This window comes from Aspergillus steynii (genome assembly GCF_002849105.1).
Source record: "Aspergillus steynii IBT 23096 chromosome Unknown P170scaffold_1, whole genome shotgun sequence".
Taxonomy (NCBI): Eukaryota; Fungi; Ascomycota; class Eurotiomycetes; order Eurotiales; family Aspergillaceae; genus Aspergillus; species Aspergillus steynii.
The window spans coordinates 3,540,716-3,556,304 of NW_020194398.1; the positions used below are offsets into that span (position 1 = coordinate 3,540,716).

The 15,589-nt window shown below is 52.2% G+C and overlaps 6 protein-coding genes across 6 annotated transcripts; 4 read left to right on the forward strand and 2 right to left on the reverse strand.

The window, feature by feature from the left end:
• Positions 1–628: 628 nt before the first annotated feature.
• On the reverse strand, positions 629–1,548 carry P170DRAFT_398564 (ankyrin repeat domain-containing protein; the record flags this gene model as incomplete). The annotated part of the gene is made up of 2 exons (XM_024846228.1): positions 629–1,121; positions 1,178–1,548. 2 exons carry the CDS (start codon positions 1,546–1,548, stop codon positions 629–631), a joined length of 864 nt encoding a protein of 287 aa, XP_024710104.1.
• Positions 1,549–1,902: 354 nt separating this feature from the next.
• Positions 1,903–3,590, forward strand: P170DRAFT_374185 (M48 family metallopeptidase). Its single transcript, XM_024845275.1, has 9 exons — positions 1,903–2,316; positions 2,386–2,627; positions 2,689–2,929; positions 2,984–3,008; positions 3,061–3,106; positions 3,162–3,225; positions 3,277–3,308; positions 3,358–3,416; positions 3,467–3,590. The coding sequence occupies exons 1-9, from the start codon at positions 1,957–1,959 to the stop codon at positions 3,505–3,507; spliced, it is 1,110 nt and encodes a 369-aa protein (XP_024710105.1). The 5' UTR covers positions 1,903–1,956; the 3' UTR covers positions 3,508–3,590.
• A 175-nt stretch (positions 3,591–3,765) lies between these two features.
• Positions 3,766–5,988, forward strand: P170DRAFT_374187 (chaperonin-containing T-complex subunit CCT8). Its single transcript, XM_024845276.1, has 3 exons — positions 3,766–3,921; positions 4,082–4,452; positions 4,560–5,988. The coding sequence occupies exons 1-3, from the start codon at positions 3,863–3,865 to the stop codon at positions 5,828–5,830; spliced, it is 1,701 nt and encodes a 566-aa protein (XP_024710106.1). The 5' UTR covers positions 3,766–3,862; the 3' UTR covers positions 5,831–5,988.
• A 189-nt stretch (positions 5,989–6,177) lies between these two features.
• On the forward strand, positions 6,178–7,353 carry P170DRAFT_432383 (mitochondrial 54S ribosomal protein bL12m). Its single transcript, XM_024848251.1, has 2 exons — positions 6,178–6,475; positions 6,635–7,353. The coding sequence occupies exons 1-2, from the start codon at positions 6,245–6,247 to the stop codon at positions 6,962–6,964; spliced, it is 561 nt and encodes a 186-aa protein (XP_024710107.1). The 5' UTR covers positions 6,178–6,244; the 3' UTR covers positions 6,965–7,353.
• Positions 7,354–7,627: 274 nt separating this feature from the next.
• Positions 7,628–9,293, forward strand: P170DRAFT_398575 (uncharacterized protein; the record flags this gene model as incomplete). The annotated part of the gene is made up of 2 exons (XM_024846229.1): positions 7,628–8,126; positions 8,204–9,293. The coding sequence occupies 2 exons, from the start codon at positions 7,628–7,630 to the stop codon at positions 9,256–9,258; spliced, it is 1,554 nt and encodes a 517-aa protein (XP_024710108.1). The 3' UTR covers positions 9,259–9,293.
• A 518-nt stretch (positions 9,294–9,811) lies between these two features.
• Positions 9,812–11,966, reverse strand: P170DRAFT_25099 (velvet factor family protein). Its single transcript, XM_024843025.1, has 2 exons — positions 11,185–11,966; positions 9,812–11,008 (listed from the first exon to the last, which is right to left on the reverse strand). The coding sequence occupies exons 1-2, from the start codon at positions 11,586–11,588 to the stop codon at positions 9,949–9,951; spliced, it is 1,464 nt and encodes a 487-aa protein (XP_024710109.1). The 5' UTR covers positions 11,589–11,966; the 3' UTR covers positions 9,812–9,948.
• Between the last annotated feature and the right edge of the window lie 3,623 nt (positions 11,967–15,589).

The window sequence follows — 15,589 nt, forward strand, 5'->3', positions numbered from 1 at the left end:
TGCCTTCTTGTGCATGCTGCGTCTGCATACTTCTTCGCGGTATTGCTGTGGAGCCTCAGCCTTTGCTCTGAGGACCACTGGATGAGAAGGCAGGGTCTGATTAGGTTGTGGCTATTCTTGTCTTTATTCGAAGGGATTCTTGCGTTGAGGATAGATTAGATGGGCGCTTAAGTATACCTACGCCGGAGTGGGTCGAGAGATCGAGTAGAGTCGCCACGATAGATAATAGGTGGTACAAAATGTACATACGGAGTGCTGTGGGCTGTACGCGTGTTGCTTGCATGCGACCTCTATGCATGTGGCGGATTCGCAGGCTTCCCTGGCTTTGGATCGTTGATCTCCAATTATCCCGGAGGTTGGGGTTGTGTGCGGCTGAGCGGTGATTTGACCCTGCTATTTTCGCACGGTTGGGTTTGAATGGTCGAGTATTATCTAAACTTTGTTTCACATCACACAGTTATAGTTCTCGTGCAACTCCATTGGGTAACTATACAGACAGCTCATTCTTTGATATGGACGACACTGGGGACAGGTAAAGGACTTGAAAGAACGAGGACCTACATCGCCTGATATCTCATCATAGTACACGATGTTCTTCTCTGTGTCCAGCTATTATCGACAGTGTTGATCATAGATGTTGTCTTCTCTCTACTGCGTGAAGCAGCTCCACAATCTCTTGATGGTTGTTCAATGCAGCCCAGTCCATCGCACTTCGGTCTCTGGCATCCTTGATACCAACGTCCGCGCCTTGATCAACCAGATAGCGCACAACATCCGCTTTGCCCAGCTCCGCTGCTTTGTGTAAAGGGGTTCTCAAGCCCATGAAATAGTACAGTCTCCATGAAGGATAGTGTTTCTCGTACATCTTTGAATTCAAAGGGGCTCCTCTCTCCAGCAGCATGCCCAGCACCTCGATGATATTCGTTTGACGTTCAACAGCATGGTGAAGCAGTTGTCCTTTGTGAACATCCCCTCCACGGTCCAGAAGCAGTCTGAGTGTGGGGAGGGAGGCTTCTTCTACCGCGTAGGACAATGGTGTAAGGTCAATAGAACACTGCTTGTTTGGGTCGGCTCCGTGATTAAGAAGCCAAAGAGTCATCTCCTCGTCGTCAACGGCACAACTAGGATAATACCGCGAGTAAGTAGTGAGGTTTGGAGAAGCCATATATTAACTTACCCGAGTGCAGGAGGCCTCAATGCACTTGTCGGATTGTTAATATTCCATCCATGTTGCAGTAGGGTGTTGAGAACCTCCTTTGATCTATGTCTTATCGCTTGTAGAGCATAATCTTGGTGCACTTGCAGACCTTGCTGCAAAAGTTCAGCGACAACATCCTTCTGATCCTGTCTGACAGCCTGAATCATGACTGAGTCAAGATCATGTATATCCAGATTGAGACAAGTCCAGGTGTCGAAAGTCGACTTGAATCTTGGAAAGTCGCCAACCGCGCAGGCAGCCACCATTTCCTGGATAATCTCCGGAGATGTTTGACACGGAACAAGAGGCAAGCCGCTCTGGTGCTCTTCTTTGGGAGAAGTCGTAGACATGATAGAAAGAAGGCTGGGGACAGGAATGTCTGTGGGTTGCAGTGGAGCGAATGGTTGACACTACTTATATTGGGAACTGAAACTATATATTTCCACGTAGTATCGACATGCCAAAACAACAGACACCACACCATTGAGTCAACTTTGGTGGGCATAGATAATAAATAAATTTACATCTCAACGTTATCCAAAAGAAATGTCCTGACCAACCGTGTGCATAAAGTAGGTGTGTACTGTTACACTACTGTGTGTTGAGGCATGGCTGCCTAAGGCCACCACGGTCACATGTGGCGGCCTCGGCGAATCAGGGCAAGGGCATTCGGGATGATGTCTCAATCTTCCCTGCAAGTCCATCACCATCTCATTTCTGCCGGCATTTCTGGTGCCTGGCATGCCCAAATCCCCATCATGTTTCGCTCACGGATAACTCAATTCCTGTTCCGTGGCTCGGCCTCAGCTACGACTCCCACCTCCTCGCTCCTCGCCCAGCGCATCCCGGTCCCATCTCCGCAGATAACCACGCGATCGTATCGCTTCTCCAACTCGCGATCTTGGACAACACAGTCTCGGTCGGCCTTCCGTTCCTTTCGCTCCCGACCCTTCTCTACTTCCGGTCGCCAGTCGTTCAATAATGGAGGTCAAAACTACAAACGGTTCGACAACGCGCCGCCGCTGATTCAGTTGCTGAGTCGCGCCCAGCCGCATCACTACATGATCGTCGGGGTTGCCGGAGGTTTTTTCTATCTCTACAACATAGAGACAGTGGAGGTGTGTTTGCCATAATCGCCACGTGGTTACGACTCGATGTCCCTGCCGCAGGATACTAACAACTGGCAGATGAGCGGTCGCAAACGGTTCAATTGCATCTCCGCCAACCGCGAGCTCAAAGTGGGTTTGAAAGAATACCAAGAACTCATGTCGGAGCTGCAGGGCCGCATCCTCCCCGATAGCCACCCTCTGAGTATTACCGTGTCCCGTGTTTTGGAACGCTTGATCCCGGCCGCGCCGCTGGAAAATGCCCAATGGAAGGTTCACGTCATCGACGACCCTCACCAGGCGAATGCTTTCGTGCTTCCGGGGTAAGGCCATACTGGATATTGTTATTGTGCTATGGAGGCAGCAAGGCTGATTGTGTTGCAGCGGCAAAGTGTTTGTCTTCACGGGTATGCTGCCTATCTGCCAGGACGAAGACGGACTGGCGGCCGTTCTTGGGCACGAGATTGCCCATGTTGTCGCCCACCATCCGGCCGAGCGCATGAGCAACAACGGTATCTCGATTTTGCTGGCTTTCGTCACCTCGTTCATGTTTGATATCTCCGGTCAGCTTACGTCGTTGCTCATGAGTCTGGCGTATGGCTTGCCGAATTCTCGTTCCCAGGAGGTAAGCTGGCTCCTCGGTAGATGGTCATAATCAACCAAAGCTAACTCCATCAAGTCCGAAGCAGACGAAATTGGTTTAAGTAAGGGTCGTCCTTGATGCATATTTCTGTCCACCAGCTCACGGTGTTATAGTGATCATGTCGAAGGCTTGTTTCAACCCCGAAGCCGCTGTTCGACTGTAAGTCGGGTGTTCTCTCCACAGGTTTTTCTCCGTATACTGACTTTGATTCTAGTTGGGAACGCATGCAGCAAAGAGCCCAGAACGAACCTCCTCAGTTCCTGTCCACTCATCCTTCGGTAAGCTTGACGTCTATGGGGCATTCTCACGATCCTACTAACTGGAGACAGAACTCCGACCGTATGGACAATCTTCGCACGAGGTAAGTCAGTCGGATCACATCTAGAGCGAATCATCTAACCGAGAACTAGTATGTACAAAGCCGAATCCATCTATGAAGATAGTGGATGCCATGTGCTGGGAAGCTTCAGTGAGTGTTTGTCCTTTTCGACAAGAAGCATCAAGGCTAACGATGTCTAGTCCCTGAATTCGAGCAGGCTTCCAGTAACTATAAGTGGTAGACCGGCACCGGTGAGCTTTCCCGAGGAAAGCCTGCTCCTGTATTATAGAATCTAGACCCAATGCATGACACACTGCTCTTGCGATCTTTGGATGTTATCTACAGAGTAGTTAATGTAGTTATGGATGATGTTTACCCCGGCATAACCAAATTTGTCAGCAGCCTAACCCCAAGCGGCAATGCCCTACCCCTCCGCTGCAAACCACGCAAACCCAACAAACGGGGCAAACAGCGACCGCCTCGAGCTGCGTCAAAAATTCCCAGAGCAGCTTCGGGACCAACAGCGTCGTGGATCCTCCGTCTTTTGGTCTTCCTCGTTCCCCGATTCGTTTCACGAGAGGAAGTTCTTCGTCATCATGTCATTGTCTATGCCCGGTCCCTCCCAGGCGGGCCTCTTCAAGCCTGGTTACCAGAGGTAAGCGAATGCCCACTTGTGGAATGTTATGTTCCCGCCCCAGGTGTCTCCGGTGGTCCATTGAGGGGGAGGGGGGAATGGGGATACAGACGCAGATGCAAACACCGCATTTCGTCCTCGCTCCAATTTCTTTTCCATCGCTAACCACCGATTCCAATAGCCACGACGCCGAAGATGGTGCCGTTATCCGCAACATCGAAGCCTGCCAGGCTATCTCGCAGACCGTCCAAACGTCGCTTGGTCCCTACGGCCGCAACAAGATCGTCATCAACCACCTGCAGAAGATGGTCCTTACCTCGGATGCGGCTACGATTCTGCGTGAGCTGGACGTCGTGCACCCCGCTGCCAAGCTGCTGGTCATGGCCAGTCAGCAGCAGGATGCGGAGATGGGTGATGGCACCAACCTGGTCATCATCCTGGCCGGAGAGTTGTTGAAGAAGGCTGAGGAGTTGCTGCGCATGGGCCTGAAGACGAGTGATATCGTGCAGGGCTACGAGAAGGCACAGAACTTTGCCCTCAAAGTATTAGAAGGTGGGTTTTCCATTGGTTCGGGGTTCAGGGGTTATCCGGGTCTTTCTCCGGATATACTCTTGCCTTTTGTTTTTCTTTTCAATACGCTAATGTTCATGTCCACACAGATCTCGAAGTCGACCGTTTGCAGGAACTTCGCTCCCAGGAAGAACTCAGCAAGGCTCTCCGAACAGTCGTCGCTAGCAAGCAGTCCGGAACGGAGGATACCCTGGCCTCGCTAGTCGCCGAGGCCGTTCTCGCCGTCCTCCCCAAGAACCCCGTCAACTTCAATGTCGATAACGTTCGTGTGGTTAAGATCATGGGTGGTAGTCTGGAGCAGTCCCGCGTGGTGAAGGGTATGGTTCTCGGCAGAGAGCCGGACGGCACGGTCAAGAAGGCCACCAAGGCCAAGGTCGGTGTTTTCAGCTGCCCTCTCGACATCTCCCAGACCGAGACCAAGGGTACCGTGCTCCTGAAGAACGCCCAGGAGATGCTCGACTTCACCAAGGGTGAAGAGGAGCGTCTGGAGGCCGCCATTAAGGAACTGTACGACTCGGGACTCCGCGTCGTCGTCTGCGGCTCCACCGTTGGTGATCTCGCCATGCACTACCTCAACCGCTTCAACATTCTCGTGATCAAGATTCTCTCCAAGTTCGAGCTCCGCCGACTCTGCCGTGTCGTCGGTGCCACCCCTCTGGCTCGTCTGGGTGCGCCCATGCCCGACGAGATGGGCAGCATCGACGTGGTCGAGACGACCGAGATCGGCGGTGACCGTGTCACCGTCTTCCGCCAGGAGGCCCCCGATACCGTGACCCGGACCGCCACCATCGTCCTGCGCGGCGCTACCCAGAACCACCTGGATGACGTCGAGCGTGCCATCGACGACGGTGTCAACGCCGTCAAGGCCATCACCAAGGATCCCCGTCTGGTGCCCGGTGCGGGCGCGACCGAGATCCAGCTCGTGGAGAGGATCTCTGCCTTCGCCGACCGAACCCCCGGTCTGCCTCAGCACGCCATCCGCAAGTACGCCGAAGCCTTCGAAGTGATCCCGCGCACACTTGCCGACTCCGCCGGACTGGACGCCACCGAGGTCCTTTCCCGTCTCTACACAGCCCACCAGCAGCGTTCGAGCGCCTCGGAGGGATCTTCGGGCGACGGTAGCTCCGAGGAGGCGGACCCTTACTGGACTACGGGTGTTGACCTCGAGTCGAGCGCCTCGACTGGCACCCAGGACGCCGTGGAGGAAGGCATTCTGGATCTGATGGCCTCCAAGAGCTGGGCTATTCGTCTGGCCAGCGAGTCGGCGCGGACGGTGCTCAGCGTGGATCAGATCATCGTGGCGCGACAGGCGGGCGGTCCCAAGCCGCCAGGCCCCAACCCCAACTGGGACGAGGATTAAATGAGATGAGCTAGCTAGGGTGATTCTATGTCTAATTGGGTGTTAAAATCAGAATGGGATAGAGACATGAGATTATGAAAAGTCCATTCACCGTTTGGGGAGGAGTAGTTAGTAATGAGGGTTACTGTCTATAATGAGGATACGGCATGAACTCATTCATCATTCATCTTCATCATTGATCATTCCATCGTTGAATAATGCAACAAGGGAAATAAGGGAAACTGCGTAGGAACTGGGATGGATTCGAGTTGTATAGCGTAACATACCGTAACGATACATACACACCACGTGACCCGCCAGATTTTCCGGGCCGAAAGTTCGACTTTCTTTTTCAGTAGCTCGAGAGCCTTCAAGTCCAGCAGCGCATCCTCCCCCGTCCACCCATTCCCTCGCCTTCGCCTCCGCCCTTTCATCATGTCGCTCTCCTCGTACGCCGCAGCTCGTTGCTGCCGACAGATCGTCCGCCCGTCCGCCTCGCTGCGTCTCTCGTCCTCCGCATATCTGTCCCAGCGGACATTCGCCCGGAGATGGCAGTCCACCGAGGCGGAGGCCGCTGCTCCTGCCAACCCCAAGATCAACCAGATTGTCGACCAGATCAGTCAATTGACTCTGTTGGAGACGGCAGACCTTGTCTCGACCCTGAAGGTTCGTCTTTTCCCGAGGCCGCTGGTCGCAGGTCGCGGTCCAAACAAACCCGCTTCAAGCTGCAAATTTGTTTTGGCCTGCACGGCACAGCTGCTTTCCATGCCTCGCTGCTTCCGATCGCCTCAGTTGGATATACTGACTTTGGATGCTTCGTCTTAGACCCGCCTTAACATCCCCGATCTCCCCGTTGGCGGTTTCGCCATGGCCCCCGGCGCCGGCCAGGCTGCTGCTGCCCCCGTCGAAGAAGAGGAGGCCGCCCCCGCCGCTCAGGAAAAGACCCTTTTCAACCTGAAGCTGGAGTCCATTGACGCCGCGTCCAAGGCCAAGGTCATCAAGGAGGTCAAGACCATGCTCGGTCTGTCCCTCGTCGACAGCAAGAAGTTCGTCGAGTCCGTGCCCAAGGTCCTGAAGGAGTCTGTGCCCAAGGAGGACGCCGAGAAGATCATCGAGACCCTCAAGGCCGTCGGTGCTAAGGCTGTTATGGAGTAAACGGGACACGGAGATGCGGGCGGAAACCAAAAAGAAACAAGAAAAGAATAAACCACAGAAACATTTACCTGGTCCAGCCCCGTTCTGTTGTCCGCGTGAAGGGAAGATAAGCGAATACACTAAAGGGATCAGGATGATTTGAACGTGATTGGGGCTCTCTGCATCATCATATCATCGAGCTGGAGTTTTGTCTCGCCACTTTTTTTTATTATTTATCATGTGTTTTTATTTTTCCTTTTTCTTTACTTTTACCCTGTTGTTTTAGGTTTTCCTTTTCTCCGTCATATATCTCGGCCATGTTTCTGATATAACCGGACAGTGGGAATAGGGGCGACCAATGTACATTATCATCTATTGATTGGACAGAATTTGGATCTAGGGGACAGAGATCTTGACTTGTTCGTATGTGTCGGGTGCCGTAATGGGAGGTTGTATAGGAATACAGAGTAGATGCAGTCAGCTAGATATTCATTGGATCTCCGAGTCTGTAATTCAATTGACACCATCCGTGGATTTACCCCGGAGTATCCCCCAATAACCCATTCCATGACTCCATTCGGCGCGAGTTCCATCGGCTGTCACGGGATCTCCGCATTGATTCTTCCGCTGCAAAAGTTCATCAGTTACACCTTCAACCTCTTCAACAGCTCCAGACCAACCGCCATGTCTCTCCCTCGTGCTCCCAATCCCTTCCGGCACCCGAACAAATCCCGCCACTACTCTCGCCTGGCCTGCCAAATATCCGGATCTACAATCCCCCGCCGCCCCAATCGCATCACCACCTCCACGGCATCTCCAAGACCAGCTGGACCAGAACCACGAACAAGAACGCCAGCACCCAGCACGAAACGATCCTTCCACACCACCCACCCCCTCTCCGCCGCGCGCGCCCCCAAAATCCGCATTGCCGAAAACACACGCTCCCGAGCTCGCCCCGCCTTCTCGAACGACGGACTCTACCAAGGCGGCGTGGTCAATGACATCCCGAACCGCTTGAAAACCCTAGAGGAACTTGGCCCTAAGCTCTGGCGGACCAGTATTATCGAAGGCTTTGTGGATGAGGATGTGGATCGGAAGACGTTCATGTATGTTGCGCGAGGCGTGCTGAAGAGTGCCGCGAGTCGAGCTCCGTCTGGTGCTGCCGTTAGGGAGATTTCAGAGAGTAAGCCACTGATGACGGGAAATACGTTGTGCATGGGTTATGAATGCCTAGCTAATCCACCGGTTGTGATCCTCTAGACCCCGACCTCGTCTTCAAAATCGGCCATGTCGTAGCCACCAACTCCCCGAGCCTCATGCAATGGGTCATCTCGTCGACTGCCCAAGCCGGCGCCATCATACCAACCCTGATGTCTGCGAGTCGCGCGCTCGCCAAAGCAGACTCCTCCCCCGGCACCACTGTCCCCCAACGAACCCCCATCTTCGAAAAGGTCGAACACCTCGCGCTCGAAGCCCACGACCCCCGCGCCATGCTCATCCACGCCAAGCTCCTCGGCCAACAAAAGCGCTACCCAGAGGCCCTCCAGCTCGCTGAATCCGTCATGTCCATGATCTACCCATCGAAGACCAACCCGCCGCCGACACGAAGCATGGACATCCCGAACCTCGAGCCCCCATGGGCCATATACAGCTGGCTGAAGCGCTGCGCTAAGCCCGAGACATCGGAACCAACGTCGGAGCCGGAGCTGAAGCCGGAAACAGACACGGATATGGATATGGATATGGATATGCTCAAGACCGCCGCCCTGGAGTACCAGGACCCCGAAGCGCTAGTCACCTACGCAACCCACATGATGGCGACCAACGACCTCGCCAAATACGAAGAATGCATGAGCAAAGCCGCCACGGCGGGGTATGCCCCTGCGTGCCGCAAGCTCGCCAACTTCTACTACCTCACCTCTCAGGGCCGGTTTCCTCGTCGCGGGACCAAGTCCACCGACCCCGCGGGGGACTTCGAGCGCGCGAAAGCTGCGAACGAGCGAGCGGCGGCCCCCGGCGCTAGCAAGCTCAAGGCCTTCCTTTCCGGCCTGTTCGGCCCGCAGCCGTACCATGAGTATCGCGGGTTGGCGATCGAGTGGTACGAGCTGGCGTTTCGGCACGGGTGTCCTCGGGCGGCGCTGGCGCTGGCGATCCTGATGAGGGAGAACGGGGAGGCCATGGAGACGGTGGAGCCTGTTTTTCAGTACGTGTTGATGTCGTCGGCGCAGTTGGGTGGGCTGATCAGGCCGTTTCGGGTGAATTGGGAGAGGGAGGATTATGTGCCGATGGTTCCGGGGGAGGTTTTGGATGTATAGTTATGAGTCGCCTGTGTATAGTATATAATATTTTTGATACCCGTCTGTAGTATAAACTGCTGAAGCTGAGGTTGGTTGGGTTGAGATAGATGTTGACGTCAACTTTTCTCGATGTAGAGAATTGATAGGATGAATGAATGAGATTAATGGGTCTTTTTTTCTGGATAGTCACTGTTAATTATCACTTGATATTCACGAGAAACTAAGTACTCATTCCTGTAGCTAGTTACCCAGCATGATGGAATGTGAACCTTTCTACAACCCAGCGTCTTCATGTCCTCTGTAAACTATAATAAACAACATATAAGACTCGCAATAAAAGACAAAAATAGAAAGAAAAAAAGAAAAGAGTAGATTCCATACCCGCAACACCCATATATCCATATCCATATCCATATCCAATTCATCCATCATCATAAATATAACCAACTCTTCTGCTCAGATTGAACCAAGAAACCAACAAAAGAGTGAAGAGTAAGCCCAAGAAACAAAATATAACAAACAAGACATCCAAGTTCCAATCCAGCCCAACCTGATCAATCATTCTGCTCTTCCTATAATCTGCTCTGTCTGTCTAAGTAACTAATCTGTAAAGAACTAGCTTCTTCATCTTCTACCTTGCCATCCTATCCCATCATACCTAAATCAAAAACAAAGGGAAAACAAGGAGGGAAAAGAAAAAGAAAAGGATTATCTCGCTCTCCTCCCCTTCCCCTCTCCCCTACCTCGCGTCTTAAGTTCCACAAACCCCAACTCCTTCAACCCCCTCGTCAGCGCCGACGAGTCCCGCATCCCCGGAAAGTCTTTAGCCGGGAAGACGCGAAACGGATCGGACCAGGCCTCAGCGAGAATGCCCATGGATTGACCGGTGTCTTCGACGGCGCCCCAGTTCATGAGCCGAAACTGCAGCTGATACAGACCCGCCGTGCGGACGGAGAGGTCGGAGAAGATGTAGAAAGTGGCGGGGGGTTGGAAGCTAGGATGGGGAGGAGGGCGATGGTGTTGATGATGGGTATGGCGATGGCGGGGGTCTGTGGGCGTCGTTCTAGTCGTGGTTGTCGTGCTGGTTGTGGAGGCGGACGAGGCGGCGGTGGTGTAGAGAGACTCGATGCTGGACGGGTGGGCAGGTGCGGTATCAGGGTCTGGATCGGCGCCGACGTAGAATGGAGAGACGAATGCTTTGCCGGAGAGAAGGGGCGTGGTTTGTCCGCCTCCTCCACCTCCGTCTCTCTGGGCTAGACGGTTTTCGCGAACCCCCGGCTCGGCGTCTAGGTCGGCTGAACCGGACACAGGGACCAAGAGGCAGCCTACTGCGAAGCGCGGATCTTGCAGGATGTCCGAGTCGGTGTCGGAATGGGGGTCGAAGTCTGTGAGAAGCATCTGGATGATGGGCGGGGGGTCGACGGGTCGACGATCCCTGTCGCCGGCACCGCATGCTCGGGCTGCGAGCGGCTGTTGTCGGATGTGGAGGTGATAGCGCGAGGATGAGGATGGCCGTCGCGGTGGAGGAAGAGAGGGAGGTGGGGAGGGAGATGGAGAGTGATTGAGGAGCTTCTCAAATCCTAAGGGCATACTGGACGTGGTATGGCGTGGAGGTGAATGCTGCGGAGGCGGCAGTGGATGTTGTTGTTGTTGGTGCTGCTGCTGCTGCTGCTGCTGCTGCTTTGCAAAAGGCACATTCTGGGGATAAAGGACCATGCTCTTGTCTGAATGCACTGGACTCGGAAAGGTTGTGGAGCTGCTACTATATCTGTTCACGCTGCATTAGATCATAAGATGATGACTGTCTCGGACAACTCCTGGATGGCTTCAGAGCGAAGATAGAAGCCAGACGGAACGATAACGAGCAGGGAGACCGCCGCAGCCCGTTCAGAGAGTATGAAAGATAGATGATTGATAGAAATCAAGGAAAACAAGGGAGGTTACTGAGAGTCCATATCATTCACTCGCCCGCTAGACCCTATGGAACCACGGTGGTCATAAGAGCCATGCGCCCCGCCATAGTCCACCACTTTGAAAAGATTCGAGCGCTGCGCACCGTGCGGAGCCATGGAATTCATGCTGCCCGAGGAAAACGCGACCTCTGGCTCTGCTGCGCTTTCTCGGGGTCTTCCATAGACAGAGGATCGAGGCTGGGACGGGCTGATCATAGTCGGATCGTAACCCCGGTTGTCGGGATGAAGGAACTGGGGCGGGTGTGGTCCTGGCGAGAAAGGGTTATTGGATGTTGAGGCCATCCTCTGGTTCTCGTCATCGGAGACGCGCCGCCTTCCGTCAAAGTACCAACCGTCGGGGTATACGGTGTGCCATTGCAACGGGGTCCTCGACATCTATGCAATTCGGGCGTGGTGCGTTTGAGTATTTTTATGTGATTCTGCCCGGGGTCGGAAGCGGCCAGATGATAAGTTTCTGCGTGTTGCAAGGCAGGCATCCGTAGCGAGAACCAGGAACCAAGCCGGCAGCAGTGTATCGTGAATGGATAGTGCAAGTCAAATGATATCGTCTGTGTGGAAATAACCGACTAAAAGATAGTACCAAGAGAGAACAAGACCGGCATACGCTACATATAGAAGCCCCGGGATTGACAACTTGGAGCGGTAACAAGTTGCACGGCAGATATACCTGGCCGGTCTTTTCTTCTATACCCTGGAATAGAATAAATAAATAAATGGGAATCAATCCAAAGAGTTGGAGAAGCCTTCGATCTACGAGTGGCATGCATACGTTAGCTCATAACGATCCTCAAGCATGATATGAACACACAAAGCAATGATACAGAACGAGAAAAATAGAAATCAAATACAAAATGCAATCCGCAAGACAGGAATCATAAAAAAAAAATTTTATAATGAGAATTAAAAACGAAAAATGGAAAATGGAAATACAGGAAGTCGGAACAGGCAGGAGAGCCAAATCCCAAATTTCCAGGAATGGGGTCATGGGGAAAATGAAAGAAAAAGAAATTGTGGCCACTACCAAACAAAATGAGATGGGTGCAACTCACACTAGTGATCGGAATAACAATGGCAATTATCAATCAGAGGGGATTGTCTAGGGAGAGTGTGAGTGTGTGTGACAGACACCAGATGTCTGATGACCACATCGCCCAGGAAGTCCAGGAAAAGGGAAACAGAAGAACGGTCCTACCAATGAGTGTTAGTGTTTGGTGCTTTTGCCAGCTGTGGCCGTGCAAAAAAGTGAAGCCGATCTGGGGAAATGGACTGGGCGATGCTTTTGTGAGACGGTGTGCGTGCCCACTGGGTATGTGTGTGGCATTGGCGCGAGAAAAAAAGAAAAGAAAAAGAAGGGGCAAAAAAGAGAGTGAGCGAGGGAGGGAACTAGAGCAGTTCGACCTGCAGCAAGACCTGCGTCCCTGACAGAACCGATGCTATCAAGTATATTCCCGAATGATTTGTGTTTTGCAACTTCAATGATTCACATTTATTTGTCTTGGGTGTCAATGAGAATAACGATACCTAATATCGAACTCAAATTCAAATCCAGGCTTGCACAACTTGCAAACAACATGGGAGTGTGACTCTTTTGCTCATATTGCTTGTTTTCTTCGCTAGAATTTTGGCCTGAAAAGCCCTGGTTTCTGGGAGAGTGTTTGGCCCAAGATCAGCTGCCGACCTGAGCAAAAACAGCTGTCGGCACAACCATGGAACGACGGAATTTGGGTTGCTTGGCTTCGACCCACTTGGTGTTTTAAGTATTGCTGGCTCCCTCCGTTGGCACCGTTGGACTTGGACTCGGCATCCTCCATTTGATCTAGGATCTTATAAAAGACAGAAGAAAGGGGGGAAGAAGAGAGGGGGAAAAAGAAAAGAAAATCCCTAAATGCAGAGTCAGTATGGCGCTGTTGCAACAACTGATAATACTAAGCCCAGACAGGCAGGATGCCCTATTTATAGAGAGCAGCGGCAATCATGTCTCTACAGGAGCCATCGGAAAGCGTCATCTGAAGACCAGCCAGTTGTAAACTCTCGACGTTTCTCAAATGATGCTTTGGAACTCCATTACATGGACCTATTTCTGTATCTGGCAGTGTCGAATCGTATAGATTCATCTGCCGAGTATCGGTTTTCCTACATCTCTCCACTCTTTTATGTGGTTGTTATTTCATAGCTGCTGTGGACTGATATCTCCTCGCCTCGATTCGAAATGCGTAGTCGATCAATAAAGTCGACTGATGATCTGCCCCAATAGGAAGCATTATGCAGATGCGAATCCTGGCCTGAGCCAATACGGAGAGCGAAAGGGACAGAACGAGCAAATGTAAAATACTCCATCAGAGGACGATTTCGGGTCTGGGGCAAAGCCAACCCAGTCGGGCTTGCTTCCTGTAAGTGCATCAATAGTCTATGTTTCCTTGCTGTATGCAATGACTTCGACCTGGGACTTGAAAGTGAGCCATAGGCAATCAGCCATGTATGGCCTTCAGGTAATACATGCGTCCGGTGTATTTCCGGGAGTTTGCACTAGAGACTGGGCAGAGTCTGAAACATTTCCCACATGCAAAACCCATTACAAGGCTTCGGTGTCATCCCTTATCCCTTAAGGATCGACCGTTGCCTTGTGACTAGGATGCAAGCCCACATTTCGTAAAACTGTAGACAGGTGGCATTACAACAGCCGTGTTGTTGACCGCAATATGGACGGGACTGCTGGTGCGGTATTTACGGTGACAAGGCCCATTATCTAGTGCGCCCGGAGAATCGAGCTCGCAGGCCACTCATGACCGACGGTGCGTACACCTTACAGGGTAAAGAAGTTGAACCCTGAACTCAAAATGAAGTATGCAGCGTAGCGGGCTTGAAGCTTAGTAGATATTGGGCTCGGATAAGACTTGGATTAGAATCCGGCGAATAATGAAGGCCATTATCGCGATTGGTCGTGCAGAAGCCCGGGCCATTTAGTAGACCGAGCCACTTAAGTCAGAGCAACGTGTGCCATCCTTCGAGCCAAGGAGAACGATGTTGCGAGGTTTCCCAAAAAAGGAGAAGCGAGACAAGAAAATGCCGGGAAAGAATGATTCACCTTTCGGTACTCCGTTCCGTAAAGGGCGATGATCCTATGACTCCAGAGTTAGCTAGAGCACCTTTGAAAAGCGAGAGTATTGCCGAAATCCATTGTCACTAGCTCCTTGGTCTGTTTGTGGCTAAGGAGTTGTAATCCTAGCATTTCGACATCCTATGACATTGGTCACCGCCACAGATCATGTCAACTCAGCTGAAAAAAATCTGTGGATCACCTTCGTTTGGAAGCGCTGGAACTTTTGCGATCAGTGAGGACGCAGGTAGTGCATTAGGCCCTGGAGTAGCCATTGGCCTTGCCTCGCGTCCTTTTTTTTTTTTTTTTTTTCCTTTTGCTTTTTCCTCCCTCTTTTTCCCATGTCATCTTAGCGAACAAGCTACTGCATGCGAGGTTGCCTTGCCGATGAATATGAGTGATGTGTCACAATATTAACCAGACGTAGGGCCACTAGAAATACCAACCCACAATTGAACGGCATAATTAGCTTTCCCGCGACCTCAAAAGGACGATCGCAGGAATTCTCAGGCGGATGGAATCATGCCCAGCCCCAAATTCCGCAGGTTCATGTGTGGCGCATGACTGCGTGCCATATCCCTGTCTCAGCCAGCCAATGCGCTGGGAATGAGAAGGTGAACCGGGCTCGGTTGCAGACTCTGGAGGGGGGGAAACTATGACGATCCCTCGTCTACTGCAATCAATAATACGAAGCACAATCGGACTTGTCTCAAGTACCGAGCCTGCCGCTGTGCGTATCAAGTTACCCAAGTGAACTCTCAGCTCGTACTCTCGTCACTGGAAGGATCAGGATACTTACACTTTTTGTGGGCTCGTATTAAGCAGTCGGGGATACCGAAAGGCAACCGGCAGACATTTGCCGAGAGTCGGGCATACCTGTGCGATTCTATGCAGGAGTGAATTTGAGGAAACAGGTGAAATCATCTAACAAAGTTAGGCCCAGTGTAAGAAATGATCTAGGTCAGATTGAGTTGGTGCAATTAGAGGGCGGACGGAGATGGAAAAGAAGGGAAGCAGGAAGGAAGGGATAATGCGCGGTCAAGTGACGGAGATCACGGGGGCACCGCCAATCCGTGGTTTGTCGAAAATGTTCCATTTGGCCTCTGCGTACGCCAATTTCCCCGAAAACGTCTCTTATAGACCGGCTTGCAGGTGTATATTCGCAGACTGGCACGGGTATCTGCCAACTACTCCGTATACACCTAGAGTTTGGCTATGTATGAAGATGGCCCGACCACTGCACGCGCTCACTTGAGATCGAGCAGTATCTGATGATTTG

Bases quoted from the DNA above. Each gene is read 5' to 3' on its own strand.
- P170DRAFT_25099 (XM_024843025.1), bottom strand. From the start codon at position 11,588: ATGTCGAGGACCCCGTTGCAATGGCACACCGTATACCCCGACGGTTGG. The intron at 11,009-11,184 runs GTAACCTCCCTT...CAGCGTGAACAG, and splicing joins GTGAATGATATGGACTCTCA to ATATAGTAGCAGCTCCACAA.
- P170DRAFT_374187 (XM_024845276.1), top strand. From the start codon at position 3,863: ATGTCATTGTCTATGCCCGGTCCCTCCCAGGCGGGCCTCTTCAAGCCT. The intron at 3,922-4,081 runs GTAAGCGAATGC...CGATTCCAATAG, and splicing joins TTCAAGCCTGGTTACCAGAG to CCACGACGCCGAAGATGGTG. The intron at 4,453-4,559 runs GTGGGTTTTCCA...ATGTCCACACAG, and splicing joins TGCCCTCAAAGTATTAGAAG to ATCTCGAAGTCGACCGTTTG.
- P170DRAFT_432383 (XM_024848251.1), top strand. From the start codon at position 6,245: ATGTCGCTCTCCTCGTACGCCGCAGCTCGTTGCTGCCGACAGATCGTC. The intron at 6,476-6,634 runs GTTCGTCTTTTC...GCTTCGTCTTAG, and splicing joins ACCTTGTCTCGACCCTGAAG to ACCCGCCTTAACATCCCCGA.
- P170DRAFT_374185 (XM_024845275.1), top strand. From the start codon at position 1,957: ATGTTTCGCTCACGGATAACTCAATTCCTGTTCCGTGGCTCGGCCTCA. The intron at 2,930-2,983 runs GTAAGCTGGCTC...AACTCCATCAAG, and splicing joins CGAATTCTCGTTCCCAGGAG to TCCGAAGCAGACGAAATTGG. The intron at 3,107-3,161 runs GTAAGTCGGGTG...CTTTGATTCTAG, and splicing joins CCCGAAGCCGCTGTTCGACT to TTGGGAACGCATGCAGCAAA.